At 40.8% G+C, this 21,272-nt stretch overlaps 1 protein-coding gene across 1 annotated transcript in view; it reads right to left on the reverse strand.

Moving 5' to 3' along the window:
- Positions 1-21,272, reverse strand: part of LOC139931544 (A-type potassium channel modulatory protein DPP6-like) — a 54,056-nt gene that overhangs the window by 3,312 nt on the left and 29,472 nt on the right. The window contains exons 2-16 of the mRNA XM_078287659.1: positions 17,829-17,943; positions 16,492-16,590; positions 12,514-12,608; positions 12,344-12,418; positions 12,204-12,256; positions 11,607-11,688; positions 6,846-6,966; positions 2,329-2,483; positions 2,095-2,192; positions 1,836-1,959; positions 1,285-1,323; positions 940-1,047; positions 444-535; positions 286-333; positions 33-145 (exon numbers count right to left, since the gene is read on the reverse strand). Of these exons, the coding sequence (XP_078143785.1) occupies positions 33-145; positions 286-333; positions 444-535; positions 940-1,047; positions 1,285-1,323; positions 1,836-1,959; positions 2,095-2,192; positions 2,329-2,483; positions 6,846-6,966; positions 11,607-11,688; positions 12,204-12,256; positions 12,344-12,418; positions 12,514-12,608; positions 16,492-16,590; positions 17,829-17,943 (1,417 nt within the window). The remainder of the gene's footprint in view (positions 1-32; positions 146-285; positions 334-443; positions 536-939; positions 1,048-1,284; positions 1,324-1,835; positions 1,960-2,094; positions 2,193-2,328; positions 2,484-6,845; positions 6,967-11,606; positions 11,689-12,203; positions 12,257-12,343; positions 12,419-12,513; positions 12,609-16,491; positions 16,591-17,828; positions 17,944-21,272) is intronic.

Genomic DNA, 21,272 nt, shown 5'->3' on the forward strand with positions numbered 1-21,272 from the left:
ACTCGAAGGGATTCAAGGTTGAGGACGCTCACCTTTACAGTTGAGTAAGAAGTACTGCATGCTGTCGCTGAAGGAGCCGTCCACGTAGCCACACTTGAACTCACAAGACAGGCAGCGGCGGTTGAACGGAGGAATGGTGTCGGCACTATAAGATGACATTGATATAACTGTCATTAAGGTCTGCCGGTGTTTCAAGAGAATAAAGCAGCGCATACTTTACCTACTTGCGCTTGAATGCGCTCATAGAAAACTTTGAGAAAGAAGTCATTAGCACATGAGTCCTACCTGTACAAGTGTCGTCGCTTAGGGTCGTCCTCTGTGCTCAGGAAGTATCTGGAAAACATCCAACCAGCGCCATCAAACAAATGATGCTTGAACGTGTGCATGCAAACGTCTAAGTGGATTCACAAATGTACAGTCGGTGTGGCGTTGTCGCAGCTTACATGAGGTTCCTGTCATGATTGTAGGCCAAGATGCTGGTGACGTCCCAGTCTCCAGAGGTCAGGGACTGAAGTATATCTACACTCGTGTTGGGCTGGAAGAGAAAAATACAACAACAGTCACTTTTCTGGGACCGCTGATCACCCAAACCTCCCAAGACCAATATCATGATGTTACACTGCAAAAAGTTGTCAAGTAATTTTAACTTGTTTCCAGACCTATCAAGCTTATTTCATGATATTTTTAGTCAGATTATCTCACTACGCTGGCAGATAATCTTGCTGGTTTCATTAAATTTCTCTTGATACATGCCATTCATCATGAAATCATCATAAAACAACGAAGAAACCTTCTCCAATTTTCACTTTTACCAAATAAATGAAACAAGTTACATTATCCTGAAAAAAAAAGTCCATTTGCTGAAACTGGTAAAATTAAGATGATTTCACACAAAAAAAACACGTACAAGATGAAATAACTTATTCTGTTATTACGTACCTTAGAGGTGGACATGGAGATGTGAAAAAACTTCCCTCTCCCACCCTGAGGGATGGCTCTGGTCAGGAAGAACTTGTGTCCGTCTTGGGAAAAGAGCGGTGCTTCATTCTGCATAGAGGAGAGAACAAAGACCTGTGTGTGTATCTGTGTGTGTGTGTCTGTATATGAGTATGTGTCCTAAAATGTGCCGGCAGGGCTTTTTTACCTCCTGCTGTTTACTCTTTCATGCTCTTACACACACAGCAAACCCAGTCTGCTTTTTCAACTTGTGTTTTTTTTTTTTCCTGCCGATTGCCTGCTACACAACAATAGAAGATAAAGGGCCGCAGTGTTTTCATCACTTACCTGTCTATGCAACCAGCTCTCACTCTCATCCTCATGTTTCTGAAAATATAGGGAGTTTGTGTTGAAAGTCGAATCAGAATCAGAGTCAGTTTAATTGCCAGGTACGTTTATATCTATACTTGCAGTCAAAAGTTTGGACACACACGTTTTTCTTTATTTTTACTATTTTTCACATTTTAGAATAATAGTAAAGACATCAAAACAGAAATGATAAGACAAATGGAATCCCTTTGCCTTGATGGAAAGGCAAGACTTTGGAAAGAAATTCATACATAGGATCAACTTCACTATTTATATTTGTCTAAGAGACAAATTTCAAGCATTTAAGCATAAGCCTTTAGATCTAAATGGCTTTGAGATCATGAAAAACAAGCATTCAATCAGGTGTGTCCAAACTTTTGACTGGTAGTGTACTAATATAGCCTTGCTGAGTCATTAACAAACATATTGTGCTTAGAGACAAGAGATTTCAGTATTTTGTCAAAGAAAATGTGTCAATAGAGAAAGAGGATTCACAGGTATTTATGTTTTAATATTGCTAAATATTTCACCTTAATGCAGACTCCAGTTGTAGCCTCACACAATGTCAAGATAGAGTTGTTCTGCGCTCTGTTCAGCCAGTTGACAGCCAGCTTGGTGCTGGTGGCCCATCTCACCATGGTAATATAGTATTCCCTCCTGGAAACCAGAAGGCAGACTACATGACACCTACTGACAACCTCTGTCTTGACTGACTTAAGGAAATGCCGCGGGGCTATTCCTGTACTTGTTAATTCATACACGGTGAGCTACCTGCGGCCCGTCACTCACCCTATTCGGGGGTCATCAGGTTTCTTCATCACCACAGTGTGCAGGGGACCATTGAGACTCACCACTGACAGATGCACTACGGGGTTCTCCTCCCCGGCCTGCAGGGGCCAACAGGAAATTAGATAGGTCAGATCGGGTGCTAGCAAGAAGGTGTCAGTCGTTGTCAATGTCCTCTGTGCATAACAAATAGAATATGTTGAGTTTACTGAATTGAACAATAGGTGGAAGACTTGCCTTGGGGTAGTGATACTCCAAGCCGCTGGGGTAGGGCGAGCCGGTGAAGATCGGGACTTCCATCTTGGGCACCAGGGTGTCATTGATGGTGGCGTAGGCCAGCCACAGACCGTCTGGAGACCACCAGTGGGCTATGTGGGTCTGTAGGATCTCCTCTGTAATACAAAGCAGCTAGATCACACACACTGCCAAGAATTCATGATTCTGAAATCCAGGCTTTAGAAACACATTTCCAAGAGGATTTATTGATAGTGCGTAAAGAAAGTAAGGGTATTAGTATTTACATTATGTTTACATTATGATCTATCTACTGCATTATGTTTTCCAAAGACTTGGTTGACAGCCACAGTAAGCTTGCAGGGACAGGCCCCAAAATTATTCTGGAAAGATGAAAAAAAAAAAGAAGACATTTATTCTAGCAGTTATGATGCCATAGCACACCCAAGTCCCTGCAATGCAAGACAAGCTGAATAAACAATATATCATCAAAAAAGTAGGGGTAGATCTTGCTAGATGAAGCTCCACAATTGTGGAGCAGAACAATTTGAGTCCTGAGAAAAAAATAATTTGGAGATTTTGTGTCCCTCCAGAGAAAAAGCTTAAAAGCCAGTGTTCTGCTCTATCTACAGCTTACCTGATTAGAGAGTATTTATGTACCTAATATACCAACACAGATAAAGACATTTCCCATATGACACCATTTAAACAGTCACAGGTTTAGCAGGTATAGCACGTCTGATTTATGGCTCCCATTTACTGTACTGTCACTGAGGAAATAGAGATCCATTACTCATATTTAACTCTGACAGTATGAAATATGCTGGCAGGATGCAGAAGCAGGTAGAACACAGTTATTCGTTTCTCTAGGTCAACACCACTTTTTATCATTCAGCGGTTACACAGAACAGAGGTTACTGAAACAGTTTAGAAGAAGTAAATAAAAGGCTCGCTTGGTAGTAAACAGACCGAGTCGATGTCGCTGTTCATTTAATGTCGATGAAGCAAACTGAAGTGGAGAGGAACATGACAAATAATGAAATGTAAATCCTCACAGATATGGATATAATAGCTATTATCATTGCTATTGCCCTCTGCATTAGTCAAGCATTCTTCCACAAGGCACTTCTCCACTCAGAAACTGCCGACATAAAGAAGAAAAAAACAAAATAGGGTGTCTGTTGTTGGTCTGTATACTGTCACAACATCCTAATTCCATCATTTCATGTTTTGGACATGATGGTGGGAAACGCTGCCTCAAAATAATCCCCCTTAAGTGCATAATTGGGCTGAGATCTGGTGACAGAGACTGCTATGGCGTATTGTTGACATCGTTTTCACGCTCATCAAATCCTTCAGCATCCACTTGTGTGCTGTGATTGAGGGAGCTGTCATTCTGGAAGAGCCCACTCCCATCAGAATATGGGAGTCTCTGTTTATCATTTCGAATAGCTTTGCATTTATTGATCTCTGCTTTGCTGACTCTAAGATCCTGAGAAAGGTTGTGAGAACCATGTGAGAAAACCTGCTTTCGATATACTTTCCCTCATTCATTCATTTGTATTTCCTTTATTTTAGCAGTTGCCTGTAGTTGGTGATGAGCGACTTTTATCCAGCAGGGGGCAGAAGAGCTCTACGGAAAGCAACTATATAATCTACTGTACCTACTTGTACAAGTGGAGACCCAAACAACAGTCTTTTCTAAACTAATAGGATTCAGTCCTTCCAACCTTGGTGGGGTCTTCGTGATTCTGTTAGCACTGATGTCACTGAATTATAATTATTTTTCCAATAAGGGTGAATGGAGAGGGTGAAGCCTTTGTAAATAGGTTCAGAGTAGGCAGAGGAGACTGTTCAATGTTGTTGGTCCTCAACATCTGATTGAGTTGTCTCTCTCTCTCTCTAAGGCCAACTAGTTTTCAGCAGTGCAGCGGGATTTTCAAGGCCGACGCAATAAATTCTACAAAACGAGAAAGGGCAAAACATAAAATTGGCTTGAATAGATATTTTATGAAGGCCAGAGCACATAATAATGTGTTGATTGATAATAATTATTCAGCGATGATCAAACTACATTTGGCATCATAGGGCACATATCTGCGATTTATACGATTTATATGACTACTGCTAATCCAAAATGGAGCTGCATGACTTCTGACTGGGATTAGGAAAACCTCATGGCTTCCAGTGAAGGCTAATACTGATTTTAAGGTTTTCTTAATGGTTTATAAAGCACTTAATGGTCATTGCACCAAAGTACATTTTAGGCTTGCTTCCAACACTTAATCGTTTTAAATCAAAAGTGAAAACTTTTCTTTCTAATGACGCCTTTGACAAGGTTTTAATCAATGCTGCTCTGGGGGGTGTATAGTTTTTATCTTATCATTTTTACTTCATTTTATTTCTGTTGTATTTTATCTTTTCTCTAATTTTATTTTTCTCTACTGTGTACCTTACACTATTTTATTTTATTTTATTTTTTGTTTTTTTATATGTATTAGTTTATTTGGTAGGGACAATGCAAATTAACATAGTGCCACTTTAACTGGTTACAAACACATTGCAACATGCAACTCATGTTCTGAATACAGAGATTATAAACTCCTGTTATGCCTGTCAAGCACATCATGATACCTTGTTGCATGAAATGTGCTATAGAAATAAAGTTTGATTGATTGATTGATATTTAATTTAATAACTCCCCAGAAAGATTGGATGGCTTCGTGTTTCTTGCCTTCTCACATCCACTGTGGTGAATCGAAGTTGTTGCACTCTGGGCTTGGTGTGACACTCTCTCTGCTCTGCATGACAATCACTGCTGTCAGAGGCAAAGATAAAACTGTCTAACAAATCACCTCCCAGAAGAGAGACCGTCCATGAGGAGGGGAAAGGGCACACACACACACACACACACACACACACACACTCACACACTGAAACCCCCGGACCTTCCTATGTACAGACAAACATACATACAAACACCTTCACCTGCACTTGTAGATACAGACAGATAGAAGTGCACCTGCCAATTGTGAACTAAATAATGGCTTCACTATCCTTAAGAACTTTATTGATCCCTTACGGGAAATTGGGGCATTGCAGCAGCAAAGAGCAAAACAGAGATAAAAAAAAAAAATACAATAAAAAAGAAGATTAAAGATAACTGTTGATGATGAGTGAGTGCGTAAACCAGATTCCATAAGTTACCTGGGATCTTCTTTTTACCTCTTAAAAGACAGACCACTTGCAATACTGTGGTGGGAACATTTGATGCTCATATAATCCTTTCAAAAAAGTTGAAATCCTCTCACAAAAGGATTAAGATGCCTGACTGCACAACAGTAAATACCTGACAGAGACGAGGCAGCCTCACCTTGAACCATATTCCACAAATTCAGTCAAAACTATCTCACCTCAACAATACAGTACACACTGCTGTACTGTATGGAATACACATAAAGGAGTATATCTCTGGTTCTGATAAACTGTCTATTATCCAATTATAAAGCCATACAACAGTAGAGGGAAGAGATAGCGAGGCAAATCTTTCTTTTGAATTGCAACTGAATTACTTCTTTTATGTCATGTACCCTGTCTACAACAAAGAAATAATCCCATTAATGAAAAAGAGATTAGAGCTGGCCCTGAAGCAGAATTCAGTTTCCTTTCTCTAATAATAACTGGCATATTGTAATTACATTATACAATTACATTATAATCACAAACCCAAACCCCTCCTCTGAGGAAATCTAAAATAGATAATAATAATAATAACAATGCCAAAACCACAATAAGTCTTCATTGCTAAACAAGAACTCTATAAACTTTATTATTGTAACTGAATACACAGTGGCAATACCAGTCTCAAACATGGCGGCACACTCACAAACAAAGGCATATTCAAGTGCTATGTAATTGGAATGTCTGTCTCACATGCAGCAATCAGAAAATGTTTCATATTAAATTACAAGTATGGCTGGCTGGTGAACAGCTGCTGAGTGAGATTGCAGTGGTGCAGACATGAATTAATTAAAATTGCCTGAACACAAAGACAAGCTATGGGAAGTCTAGGCGAGGAGGGGCACTGAAACGTAGCCAGCTGTGCTCTTTCAAACGGAATCATGCGCACAAACACCCGCCACGCCTGGGGGGCCCGGGACGGGATTAACTCAGCCTTCACATCAACTCAGTGAAACATTTTCAGACTACTCTTCCAATTGAATCTTTTTTTTCATTGCATTTATTACCAATGTTTAAACAATTTAGTCTAATTTCAGTTACTTCTGTCAAACGCATCAACTCTAAATTATCATGGAAGTTAGTCTCGAACAGCATTATGTGAGATAGAGAATGTGTTGCTGCACAAACTTGCTGAACTTTGTCTGGAGTTCACCATTTCCAGCATGGAAATTGAATCGTGAGACCGAGGCTCCCGTGTAAAAAGGGTGGTATTATGATATTATTATATACTGCAGTTCTCCTTGAGTAGGCGTGTGATTGTGAAACTGTAGCGGTCTTACCCTCATAGAGCCAGTCAGCAAGGCCATTGAAGATGACTCCCTCTTTACCGGTAGACACCAGGCGAATCGTACGGCTCTCTACTGTCGCTCGGTAGTAGATGTTGTTTTCAAATATGAAGATCTGGACAGAGAAATAGAGAACAGTGGCCATCATCAGTTTCTCAATCACTGCAGGTAGACAATGATTGTTCTGTGTCTCCCAGTGATATCGCTAAAATAAGAGCGGCCTTACACTTTAACCTCAATTTCCTGCAGTACAAAACTGGGGCCACGATTTCCTCAAACACTCCATCTCATATTTTGATTGTACATTTCCCTCTACAATTGCAGCCCCTATACCAAAAACACTTGTGGCCCTTTTATCGCAATGTGACTTCTCCCTCGATCCAAAGCACTCGACGGTAAGCGGCTAGACACACAGCCCACCCACACGCTGACACTTCTCCAGCTAATACAGACTCAATCAACACCTGCCTTAAGCACAGTATTAAAGGATATTTGTTTCATTACGGTTCATGCTGTATTCCTCTCCAAAGCGGTACAGAAAGCATTCTGTTGCTAATCAAGGCACTGGAGCTGGCTGGGGCCCTGCAGGCATGCGTATGTACACACACACACACACACACACACACACACATCCATGAACACACATGTGCACACAAGCACAAACACACCATTTCCCCCTGTGCTTATTGAGACATTAGGCTGTCCGCTGGGGGTGGGCGATAGTTGCACTAAGCTGGGGGTAAGACTGCTGATTTAAGCCCCCTCCACCCATGATGGCATTGCCTGAAGGGATTAAGACGCACCACTGGCAGATGAGTGTGTGCCACTTAAAATCCTCTATCAGTCTATTGTGCCGCTTTGTCCAGTGCCTGTATGAAAAAGGTGAATGCAGAACGGCTGGTATTTGAAGCGAGGCTGCGTTGCTCAGACCGAGCTGTCAGCCGAAACACTTCAGTTGCATGTAAGCCTCAAGTAGCCGGCGCAAGAATCAGAAAGAGACAGAGACATGACTCACTCTCTGATCTATGGCTTCTGTTGAGAAAATCAAAGTTTTATATTGTGGGATCAACATCTGAGGAAAGCAGATCAATAGAGAGCTGTGTAAAGCAAAGCGGGCTGGTGGTTGGTGGATGTTGTAAACAGCCACAGGACATAACAAAATCATAGGCAAGTCTCCTATTAATTAGAGCAAAGATTTCTCCAAAAATGAGATTCCCCAGCATTGAAATGTATCTGGTTAGAAAACACATGCAGAATGAATTACAACTTGGCCACAGTTGCCTAAAAAAACTGAAATTCCAATTATTCAGCCTCACAATGTTAACATCTAAATGATGGGGTGATTAAAAGAGATAAGTCTGGAGGCTCAGGGGATTTGCTGTTCATAGAAAAAAAAACCATTATACCATTTGATTATAAATGAGGCTGTATGGCCTTTGAAAAGATGAATCATTAGCGAGGCAGGGTGATAATCTCTTGACTTATGTTCACTTGCTCAGTTACTTTTCAGTCTTTGAGGGAATAGATGAGAGAAAACAGAGGATGAACGAAAGGCAAGAAAGGAGTCATTTCAAAAGGGAGGAGAGATGAAAGTGGCTACATCAAAGATACCTGTGGTGCATGGCAGGGTTTCTTTTTTTGTGAAATATTGTCCAACTTTGTCGAACTATATTCATTTATTTAGTCCCATTTTTCTCTTAAATCCATCTCTCTCTCTTTGGCATGCCCTTTCCCTTCTATCCCCTCTCTCCTCTTTTCTGTCAATATAACCTCTCTTTCAGGTGTGTGTGTGTGTGTGTGTGTGTGTGTTGACCCAGCCTCACTGATTGCTCTGTCATGGTAGAGTAATTGCTTGTGGTTTAATGAGTTGAGCGTAGCAGGATTCATCTCCCTCTCCCTGCTCCCCACATCATACACCTGATGCTTCACTGCACACAGCCATGCCGCTATGCCAGAAACACTCACACACACCAGTCATCTTTATGTGTTGATGAAACACTTTATGATAAATGGCTCCAGTTCTGATGAACTTAATGGGAAATCATTACATTCAGAAAAAATAACCGGCATCTTCGGGTGAGACAGAGACAAAAGACAAGAGCTCATCTCATTCTTCTCACATGACTGTTGCTATTCATTAAATCAAACGCGAAGCTACAGTAACAACACAGCAAAAGAAACAATCAGGTACACTATTACCATATGCAAATTAGACTGCTCTGCCCCTTGGCGGGCAAAATCTCACAACACACTTGAAATGTTAATATTTTCTCACAGTAAATCTGTCTGTAATTTAAGCAAATGATACAATAAGAGCAATTATGAAAAACAAACAAATTTGTGGTAATAGGTGATGAAACACGAGAGTGTCTGTTATCTGAGCATCACAATCCAAAAAAAGCTATTATGAAGTCAACAAGAAAAAAATGATGTGCATGTTCCCCCATTTCCTCTTATTGGACAGGTGCTTGTGTCTCCCTATAATGCTGATGGCAACATTAAAGGGTAACTTTGGTATTTTTCAACCTGGACCCTATTTTCCCATCTTTTTGTGCCTAAGTGACTAAAGGGGACAACAATTTTTAAATTGGTCCAGTATTGAGCGAAATCACTTCAGCCGGCAGCCACGAAACGAGCTGCAATGTAATCCGACGGGGCAAATCGCACCACTGACAGGCTCAGATTGTTATTATAAGTGTCTGTCAACATTATGGAAAGGACCCTACAGAGAAATGAAACGTTTTTGTTTACCTTTCGCTTGATCCGGTCTGTGTGTAACTTCCTGCAACAACTCAACTCTCGCGAGACTTGAGCGAGACTTGGTTACACACAGACTGGATCAAGCGAAAGGTAAAGAAAAACGTTTCATTTCTCTGTAGGGTCCTTTCCATAATGTTATCAGACACTTATAATAACAATCTGAGCCTGTCAGTGGCAAAAACAAGCACTTTTAGTGGACGTACATTGACGGTGCGATTTGCCCCGTCGGATTACATTGCAGCTCGTTTTGTGGCTGCCGGCTGAAGCGATCTCGCTCAATACTGGACCAATTTCAAAAATTGTTGTCCCCTTTAGTCACTTAGACACAAAAAGATGGGAAAATAGGATCCAGGTTGAAAAATACCGAAGTTACCCTTTAAGCTCATAAATAATGAACACTAAGTAAATAAGCCCATAAACACAACACACCATAAATCTGAAATTTGGCTTTACTAGAATGTAGATAGTTGACCTTTACTGAATTTTATTGAAAATGCTAATTTTACCATAAATAATTAACTGTAAATTAATAAACTGTCAAATTCAGTGGTTGAGGGTTTGATTCCCCAAAAATAATGAAAAAGGATAGTCTATACTCAAAGGCATTTTGAATAAGAGAAACTACTAAATGTCATTTGTTAAGATTAGTTTTTGGAGAAATTGGTGAAAATATAACTTCCTTGTCATTCTATAGACATCAGGCAGATGAAAATGAAACAAGGTCACCTATCCAAAAGGTTTACCTTTTGGATAGGTACACAGCCAGGTAACATATTCTTTCGCAAAATGTATTGAGGTCCGTGGTATAATACTGCTCTAGTGCTTTGATTAAGTGTTATCTTTGACCCAATTTCTGCCCTCAGTACCAGCTCACAAATGTCAGACACATTTATAATGACACAGCTGCTGATTCATATGTATAATAAATTGTAATTAGCATAATGACCAAATACACAATGAATCACACAGTTCATTGTCAAATTAATCAAACCTTAAAACAACAATTGAAAATTCACTCATTATCTACTCACCCTCATGTCAGTCAAAACACCGGTGAAGTTTGTATGTCAATATAACACACAGTGAGTTAGCTAGCTCAGCTCCATGTCAGCCGTCTCCAAAACAACAGAAGTGGCCGGGAACCGGTTCCAAAAAAGTTCCAAAAAGAGCAAAAACAATGACCATAAAACTACTCATAAAATGACCATAAAATTAATGAACTCGTACAGAATAATCCAAGTGTTCTGAAGCCAAACCATTGCACTGTGGGTCCAAAAGTCCAATATTTACCTTATTATCTCCTTCCTTACTGACAATGATTTGTTTGGAGTAATTTTATGGTCATTTTTTTGCTGTCTTTGAAAATCTAACGAACCAATCAGACATGAGGATGAGTAGATAATGACAAAATTGTCATTTTTGAGTGAACTATTCCTTTAAGCAAATTCAAGTAATGTTATTTGAGTGTACTGAATTGATACTGTGTTTCAATTGCTTGAATTGAATATTATTTCACTTTTTAAAATCTTTTTGAGTATATTGTACCTATCTGAGTTACGTTGCACATACAAACACACTCATGCACATACCATACATGCACATACCATACATGCACACACACACACACAAACATCAGTCGATGCCATGTGATTGCTTCCCCCGGCAACCCCAGATTGTCCAAGTCGTGGGTTGTGCCACCGAGATGCCATCTGCCACTGTGACTCTCACCGGCTCGTCTGTCCTCTCGAATTTGAGAAAATAAAAATACTTTTGGCTTCACAGTCCGTTTCACTGAGGTCACGGCACAGGAAGTGCACCCTAAAATCCTGGACCAGGCCGTTACAGTTCACTCTGTATACACCTCTTATCACCAAAGCATTTGCTCGTCCCACTATGACAAACCATAAGTCATTAGTATCCTTGCTGTGAAATGCTAGGATGATTTTGGCAGATCTCTACCAGTGTGTTAGTATTCAGTGAGTGTATTCTCCTCACCAGCTGCTGGCCTTGAGGTCCCCATCCAGCAAACTGCAGGGCAGCATTCCTCACCTCAGGGGGGTTCAGACTCCATGTTTCCCTGCAGAGACCACACAACCTTTGTTTGACACAAATGAGCTGTATGTGCGCGCTTGTGTGTGTGCATGCATGTGCACAGGCACCCTTACATTATATTACACATTGCACATTGTATACGGTTACAAATGTCCAGTCAGACCAAGGAACTCGTGCTGTTTGGTTTGCTACCTGACTGTAAGCTTCATCAATCATCCACAGCCTATTTTAGCACAAGCTGACTCTGCTCAGCTCAGTACAAATATGGAACAGTAGGGAAATGAGTAGACATAGATGGATGAAAAGCTAAAAACAGGCCAGACCGAACGGAGCACATAAAAAATAATTGATAAAGTCCCACAAGGTGGCAGCACAAGTAGGTAGATGGAGGTGACATCAGTGAACTGTCTACATGAAGTCAGGCAGAAGACATTTACAAACTATTTGTCCATTCAAAGCTCTGTGAGAGGTAAAGGGCAGATGGAAAAGGACAAAAGACAATTAAAATAAGACATAAAGAGACACAGAGGAGAGTCTTACGGTGTAACAAGGCTGCAAATGATATAACTGGCCACATAGGAGTGCTGGTAGACCTGTGGAGACAAACACAGCATCATACAGTCAGAGGAGTGACAGCTTCTGCAAAAATGTGATGCAAGGTAACACAGAGGGTCACTCACAGGGGTCACACCAAAGGCCAACAGCACATGTTGCATGTCTGGAGATAGTTGATATTTGGTTGCTTTGTATGTTTCCTGGATGGGGTAAAAAAACACGTTCAATACAAGTTAAGCAGTGTATTCTTGAAGTGAAATACTAGAAAATAATGCTAGAGCAAAATGATACTCACAAACATCTTGTTCTCCACGAGAACAATTCTCTCCTTTGTGTCAACATTAAGTCTGACAACGTCCCCTTCCCTTGTACGATACAGCAGTTCATTCCCTGTAAAAGACAAATCAGAGGAGGTGAAGAGAGACTAACATTAACATACAGTTTATACTCCCAGTTTCATTTTTATGGTATGTTTCCCTCTCTATTCACCTGTATCAATTATCTTGGATGAGCCCCAATTTGTTATGCTACATAATGCATAACATTAGAAACAGCTGTCGACCAATCTCAGACTGTCCCTGCAGTACTGCTGGACAACTGACCATATTCCCACAGCAGCCATTTTAAACTTATATCAACACCTGGGGCAGGAAACTCTACCTGGAAAAGAAAGTATAGCCTATGTCCTACTGTTGTGTACCAGGATGCACATCATACAAATGTTGGGAATCAGACAAACATTTATCATTTCACAGATTTCCCACTGAAAAAGCATTAGAAACAAATGTATCTCAAGAGTTCAATAGGTTTCAATATACAGTAGGTTCACATTTTAGCCTACATAGCTAGCTAGTAGCTAACTAGCTAGTAAGCTAGCTAATTCCCTGCTAAATTCAAGCAGTCATTGCAGTTAATTGCTAGTTATTCTGATAACTTTTAGGTCTATCTGAAGTCTTCACTTATATGAAGATTCCCACCCCGAAACTGACGCTAGTTCAAAGTGGCCACCGTGGGAGGATGGTCTATGGAAGCGGCTGTGAGTGTGTGCTGTCCAGGCTGGCTCTCTACACAGTGTTTCTGCCTATTGATATAATGCTGTTGTCCCTGTCACCCTGTGTTCTGTACAGAGAGCCTCTTCTGTTAAGAGAAGCTCCCAATAAACCATGACAGAACAGCTTTCTCTGGTTACTATAGCAATAAGAGCAATGTGCTGAAACTCGAGGTGCAGGATTTAATACCGTTGGACATGTTTTGCTATGATTTGAGGCTTCTGTTTTGAGGTAAATTCTCTCCGGAGCGTAAAAACAAGCCTTCCAAGTGTGTTTTTCTCATCACATTGAACTTTATGACCCATTTCCTCAGCAGTGTCTCAAAAAGCAAGTTATTCTTTTTTCACTGAATGCAAGAATACTCAAGAAATGCTTTGTGATCAACCATGGAGATTCTAAATGAAAAATGGTAATACAAATGCAAGGACAGAAACAATTGAGACTGTGTAAGTGCCTGGCTCAGGCCAAGCCAACTTGGCCAAATGAATTTCGTGACACCTGTTTGTGACAATGAAATTTTCCAGCTTGCAGAGCAGCACAATCCAATCCATTCCACTTTTATTGCCAATTTTGAGTGACGAGGGACACTAACAAGAGTTGACATTGCTAGCGCAGGCTCAGTCCAGGATATTGTGATCAAGCCAAATCAATTTCATGAGAAGATGTGAGCGGGGAATATGTTCTGTCACAAGGAGTCACATGCCGAGGTTGGTCCTTTTGTGTCCTATATAGCCAAAGTAGATTTTTATAAGCAGGTTTAGCCCCAGATATGCATAATTGATACCTTGTTTTCGCAGTTGAACAATGTAATATGCTATACATTATTCTGGAAAAAAAAAAAAATCAAGCTATGTGTCAGACAGACACCAGAAGTTCTTTTTTTAGAGATCAGTGTGAAGGTCGATTGTCTTTCCTTTGGATCTGAGTGAGAGACGCAGAGGTGAGTCCAAAGACTGCCGAGGCAAGCGGTGATCAAAGAGTAACAGGGATCAATTACACACTGCTGTGAATGAAGCCCACAAAATATTGATGAGGACTACTGAAGTGTAAGGTTGTCCCATTGGACTCCTTATCAGAAGGTCATTAGCACCAAATGGGAGTTGATTGCATTAACTTAACTCTGACAAGATGCAATGTCACACAATTGATAGCCAGGGTTTCGTCAAGTGCCGAGGAAATTCTCATCACGGTTGTGGATGAAGGACGCAGCAGCACAGGAATTTAACTAATTATATGTTAATAAGCCGGTAATGTAAATCATCAAGAGAACAGTAGAACGAAAGGACAGATGTAAGGTCATAAAATGAGGCACACAAATAGGAAGTGTGACAGTGACAGTGAGCGAATGTGCATACATACGTGCGCGTGTCATGCGTGCATACGTGCATGTCAACACGTGTGTGTGTGTTTTCTGTGTATTTGTGAATGTGTGAGTCCGCCTATGGCGGGGGGGCGATAAATAACAATCTTGTACTCATGAGGTTAATTATGCTGAACCATCTGGTTTTGGGAATGCCCTTTGGCCTTTTGTTCAAGTTTGCCAGCATTTCTTTGCAGAAATGTTTTGGCTGTCTTTAAACACAAGCAATAGTAAAAACTCTTCACAATTGACAATCATAATTGATAATCGTAATAATAAGTATATATGTATAGCACTTTTCATAAAAAAGTTACAAAGTGCTGTAAAATACAGTAACAAGAATAATACAAACATATCAACAGTCGTCAGTTTTATCTTAAAGAATCAGAGTTAGCTGATATTGTAATAGATACGTTGTTCCAAAGTTTAGGGACCTGATCACAAATTATTGATCACCTCTAAGTCTTCGATCTAGACCTTGGAACAGTCAAAACAGATTTGTTTGCAGATCTAAGACTACACTTTTGTATCTAAAGAGTTAAAAGTTCCATGATATAAGCTGGAACCAAAGCGTTTATTGCTTCAAAAGTAATTATTAAAACTATTAAAAATGAAAATGGAAGCTAATGTAAGGTAGCTGAAATGGGAGTTATATGATCTTTCCTCTTAGTTACAGTTAAAAGCCTAGTTGCTAAGTTCGAAACAAATTGAGTTGAGTCAAGAATACAGAGAATTACAAAATTGTCAATCCAAGATAAAGCAAAGGCATGAATGACCTTCAAGTCCAAGAAGACAGAAATTACTCACTTTTATAGAAACTAGACTGAACAACTCTTAAGATTTGATTCTCATGATTCAGACCAGAATGACATTTCTGGCATCCTGTTCAATATTAGTTGCCTGGTTGGCAAGATTATCATGAATTTTGAAAAATGCATTTGTTGGGCTAAATATAACAACCACACATTTTTCATCATTAAGCTGAAGAGAGTTTTCAAACATCCAACATTTAATGTCTCCTGGATAATCTTTAGTATAGTATATTTTCTATTTTCAGATGAGCAGCTGTGTATCATCAGAATACCAATGACAAGAAATATTGTTTACAAATGTTTACAAATTATATGACCAAGTAGGAACATGTTACTGGAAAAAAAAAAACTCCCCACCAACACAGTATGCTGTGGGTGTTATACAAACTATTGTATTGGGTACCACAATTTCAGTTGTTGTACCACACAATAAAGGCCTACTATCATTGAATCAAGTAGCACTGATTCAGTTATTCATGCAGGGTCTGAAAAACTTTTCAAGTAGTTTTCCTGTCTAACACCAGAGGGCACTGAGTCAGCTGATCCAACATTCATGAGCCCTGCCTGCAGCTTTCTACTTGTTACCTTGTCAAGGTTATAGAGGCCACAGAAAACCAGTTGTACATCTGCTCAATCTGGACCACCTCACCATATGCTTAGCATACAATATAATGAATTTGTAGAGTGCACTACATTAAATGCAAGATACAAGCTGGAAACTTGGTGCATATTTCATCTTGTTTTGCTGTAGAGACAGGAACAATTCATGCTTAAACTGGATTAGAGTTGAGTTTGTGTGCATCTACATAATGCTGCATACTGTCTGTCTCTCTTTTGTGAGACGGTAATCATGGCTCTAGCATATTAATCCCAATAGAATTGTGATAAAGATTATATACAATCCAAGTAAACCACCATAGTATGTCTTGTAACTGTGACAGCATATTCCAAGTAATGGACAATGATGGTGCCTGTGGTTATGTGTCTAGATGTTTTTTGTGGTTTGACATGAGAGACAGATGCTAAATGCCAAAGGCAGACTGTTCACTTACCACTGAGCCATTTGGCATCTGGGTCATGGGTGCGAAGGTCTGGACCCATGACATCCTCTACAGTCACTTTCTTCTTGAGGGCTAGACTGTCATCTTCACCTGTCAAGCACATCACCAGAAGAAAATTAAATAAATATGATGTATAATGGTCCATAATAAACTTTAAATGTCAGGGTGATCTAGTCAAATAAATTTGGAGAGGTTCAAGGTAACAGTTATGATTTCAAGTCTTGCGAGATTTAATGTCATTTCAAGCAAGTGAGTTTTCTAGTTTCGGAGAGAAAATAAATGGAAAAAATCTTAAGACTTTTGTTTTTTTCAGCATGTTGCTTTGCTCAGAGGGCGACAGCCTCGTACCAGAGACTGTCACCATCTCACTATAATGTGCTCTTTCCTTTCCCCGGAGATAGAACTTCCAAGAACTATTCCCCACTCATAGGAACAGCAATTTAGAACGGGGTACAAACAAGGAACGGACCCACGGTGGTGCTCTATTGATCTGAGAGCATCGGTTCACATCTGCCTGCTTCCTTTTTCAGCAGCGGGGGAGAACTCCCTCTCTCCCCAAACTCAAAATGAGATCTGAAGGTGACAGCTGAACTGCAGGTGGAGCAGACAACAGGGGAACAGACTTGAGCTCGTGTGGATGTGAGGAAAGAGACAGAGCCGGTGTGTGCGCCCTTTAACTGTCTGCCACCGCACACCTTTACTCAGGAAACAACTGTTAGACACAGGTTGTCAGGATGGTTGACAGCACAGTCTTACTGTACGTGTCAGTAAGTTGACAGATTCTTCAGCGGGCTTCAGTGTGACTGAGCAGGAGAGGCCTGGGTGCGTAAATACCATGTTTGAGATATTGTTCATGTGTTTATAGACTTAAAAACGCGCCTGTGAAATTTTCCTGTGTGGTAAGAATCTGCGAGCGAGGGGAGAAAGCTAATTTCCAACGCTAGGCAAATGGTATCTCTGATGCTGTGCCAATTTGACAAATGGCTGCAGCTATTACTGCATAATCATCTCCATTAAACAGGCCTGAATGGCATTACACATTAAAAGGCCCATTACCTAGTGAGAGGATGACCTCGGCTCTGTGAAAAACCAATATGCAATCTCCAACTAGAAAAACCATGGCATCTGTAAAACCTTGACCCCCTGACTGTGCCACTACAAAGAGGACAAAAAAGATGTTTTCATTTGAGGTGTGTAAAATGATGTGTTAAACCACAATTTAAAGTCCAGTCCGTCTGCGAAAGGGGTTTAAAAAACAGCCAAACAGGTGTGTGTGTGTGTGTGTGTGTGTGTGTGTGTGTGTACATGTGTGTGTGTTCTGTACGTACGAGGGGTCAGCAGGATGACGGAGGTGACAATCAGGGAGCAGATGACGAGGATGACCAGCAGGGCGATGGCGATTCCCTTCCAATTCCTCTGGGACGGGACGCTGCCCACCAGGTCCTGACAACAACAGGAGCAGTTGTGTTACACTGACGCACAAACACACGGACACACAGGCGTGCACACACACATACACACACACACACACACACATGTTGTGGCAAAATAAAATATGAAAAAAATGCCACATAATCAACCAAATGATAACACAAAATGAAAACAAATCACGGAACCTTTTAAAGGGTAAAAGGTAAATGACAAAATGACATCGCTCTTGCAGACTGGCTCCAGTATATTTTTAGCGATATTGAATGATGACCTTCAGGCAATGATTGCTACTCCCAAATGGATAAGCAGCGTTTTAGAAATGAACTCTTCATATATCAGACAGATGTATTTTGTACTGTCACAGTCGGAGCGTTGACAGAGAGAAATTGGCCAGAGGACAGCTCATTCTCTGTCAGACAGATGCAGACAACTACCCAGCCGCTTGCGCAATAACACTGCATCCTCCGGCTGCTCCCCGCTGTTCACATACTAAGAGTCCCTGCAGCTCCGCCTGATAGCTAGAGTGGAGGGATGGCTTCCATGCAGAGACAACAGGCACAGAGCGGGCAGAATAATGAGCTGCTCCACTCGCACAGCCCAGCAGATGGTAGATGGCTAATCAGCGCTATTCGAAACACATATACTGCAAAATCCACAGGCAATACAAAACATTCAACTATGGAAGTGCAGCAGGCAGCAAGCAGGTAACCTCCAAGGACTGCAAGGCACTCAAAGCTGAGTTGGATATTAAACTGTTTTGATCTAGAAGTGGGGAAATTTTCACTGATGGGTCTGGCACACGCGCGCGCACACACACACACACACACGCACACACTCTGTCCGTGTCATACTGTCAAGGCTTTGGAAGCAGACAAAGGTTAAAAATAAAAATTCAAAGAAAAAATTCTGTCAGGTGTCACTGGTGTCTGATTAATGGCCTTCGCCAACACACACATACACACACACTCACACACACACACACACACACCTCATTAACTCGTGGACACTCCGCTGAGCTTTGGCTGTATACAACGAGCCACTGAAAGCAGATAGAGACCCGGTCTAATTGGTAACAAGGTAATCAACGGCTCTGTACTGATACGGGTGGCTGGAGCTGTTCACCTTCCTGACTGACTGTGACTTATGGCCTGTGTGTGTGCATGTGTGTGTGTGTGTGTGTGTGTGTGTGTGTGTGTGTGTGTGACTGAGTGAAATAGATAGCTGGACTGTGTGGCAGAGACAATGCCTTTTGTATCCTTAAGTACTTTAAATCCTTAAATTACAAGTTACTTTTTATTTAGGTGTTTATGCGTTTGTGTGTGTATGTCTGTGTGTGTGTGTGTATGTACACTGGAAGTGCACCCACTGTATCTGCACACTTTATCTTACAGCTAAGCAAATCAATACTGAAGCCAGTGAGTACACATAGAAAAACAGCAGCCACATCAATAAGCGGATTTATTGCTGCGGAGCTATCTCCTTCATATAAACAGGATTTTGGAGATAAGTTGTATACTGTATGCATGGGATATTAATCTCCCTGTGTTATCTCATCCTAATAGTAAAGACATGCTGTTGAGGTTCTGTCTTTGATATCAACTATCACTGCAGACCTCTGACCAAGCCAGGAATAGAACAATGCGTTGCTATGACAGACATGTAGATAAAAGCCTTATATCTGCATGTATTTGTCTGCTTACACGTTTTATATCCGCATTGAAAATAGCAAGTCATTTAGTAAGGGCAATAACAGCAAAGTGACAGCAAAAAAGGCATTGTTTCCTTACACTGCACCTTGTAAGACGGTCTTTAATATTACATGGGGGATTTAAATGCAGCCTCCAGTAAAGGTATCCAGTTCACTGCAGCTTGAACCTGACTAAGAGGTAATGATCTATAAATGTGACAGCTGGCTCTACGCCACATAACACAAGAAAGCATCTCTCAGCAGAATATTGCTGGCCATTTGATGCCAGTCTAGGAAGCACGTGTGTAGATATTCGGTTCCAGTCATCTCTCCTCCCATGACATATTGGATGTACTCATTGTACTGCTCGACTAAGCTGAAGTCTGGAGTACAAGACGCAGAAAGTAAAAATGATTTCAGAAACAGCCTACTTTTTGAATTTTAAATACATGTCCCATAGGCCCTGTGGGCTAATTCAGGCTGTGGAAATGTAGGATGACGACGAGCACCAATAGCTTCGCTCCCATGCTTGGCATTTCTGTAAATAGACACCCAGTTATTCAATCAGAGGTCAGGGAGCCTTCCACAAATCAAATCAAATGGACAAAATCAAATACTGCTGGACGCTGGTCTTTTCACCGTAAAATCATTAAAGGAGGAGGTGCCGTCCAATTAAAATGGATAATCATGAGCATCCACTGTCAGTACATCTAGATACACAAAATACCGACTTGATAAAGATCTGATTTCTGCAGAGTTGTTTGATGTAGTTCCTGTTAGTGGTGGGTGAGCGGTGGTGGTCGACTCTGTCACCTGCCAGCTGTCACTGCTATTTGAACCACCCACTCAATTACCACCTCTCTGCTCCATCTATTGGAGTACAACAATGCAACGCCTCAGCAGCAACAAAGATCAAATTCAAGCCTATTGTCAGTATGCAGACCACATCAGGAGGTTTGTTTACTGTATGTAGAGCCTTAAAACTACTGGTCTTTATGGTTTTTATGTAAAAATACACTCGTCTTATCAATTTAAATCTCAAACTTAGGCTGCAATAGAAAAGAGCATCCCATCCTAATTGAGACCCAGTAGATTTGTTTTATTTGCACAAATTCAATTCTAAGCTCGGGTAGGAACACTTCTCCACCCACAGGGATTGACAAATCGAACCTTAAGAGTGAAATACAAACTGTCTCCTAAACAGTAGTGAGCAGAGAGCTGGACTCACCAATGTTACATCATTTGCCTCCCTCCTCCCTTTGGTATCCTTTGAAACAGAGTGATTACAGACAGGCTGGGCTGGTAAACATTTGCGTGTTGTGAGCCATTTCCTAACATCACATCACATGATTTATGGGTATTGCAGTTCAATTTTTTTGCAGCTGCTAAAGTGCGAAGTTGTCTAAGTATTGAGCTTGAAAACAAAGCTGCCATGTTGATGCTCTTAGGAAGCAGGGAATGATTAATCTTTTAAAGAAGAAACACCCCATCCATGTCATTCAATACATCCAATGCAGTGGTGAGTGCTACTGGTTACATTACACGACTACTGGTTACTTTATACGACTACTGGTTACATTACACGACTACTGGTTACTTTATACAACTACTGGTTACGTTATACAACTACAGGTGTGAAATGTACAACTAGCTT

The sequence above is a fragment of the Centroberyx gerrardi genome, chromosome 13 (genome assembly GCF_048128805.1).
Source record: "Centroberyx gerrardi isolate f3 chromosome 13, fCenGer3.hap1.cur.20231027, whole genome shotgun sequence".
In the NCBI taxonomy this organism is placed as follows: Eukaryota; Metazoa; Chordata; class Actinopteri; order Beryciformes; family Berycidae; genus Centroberyx; species Centroberyx gerrardi.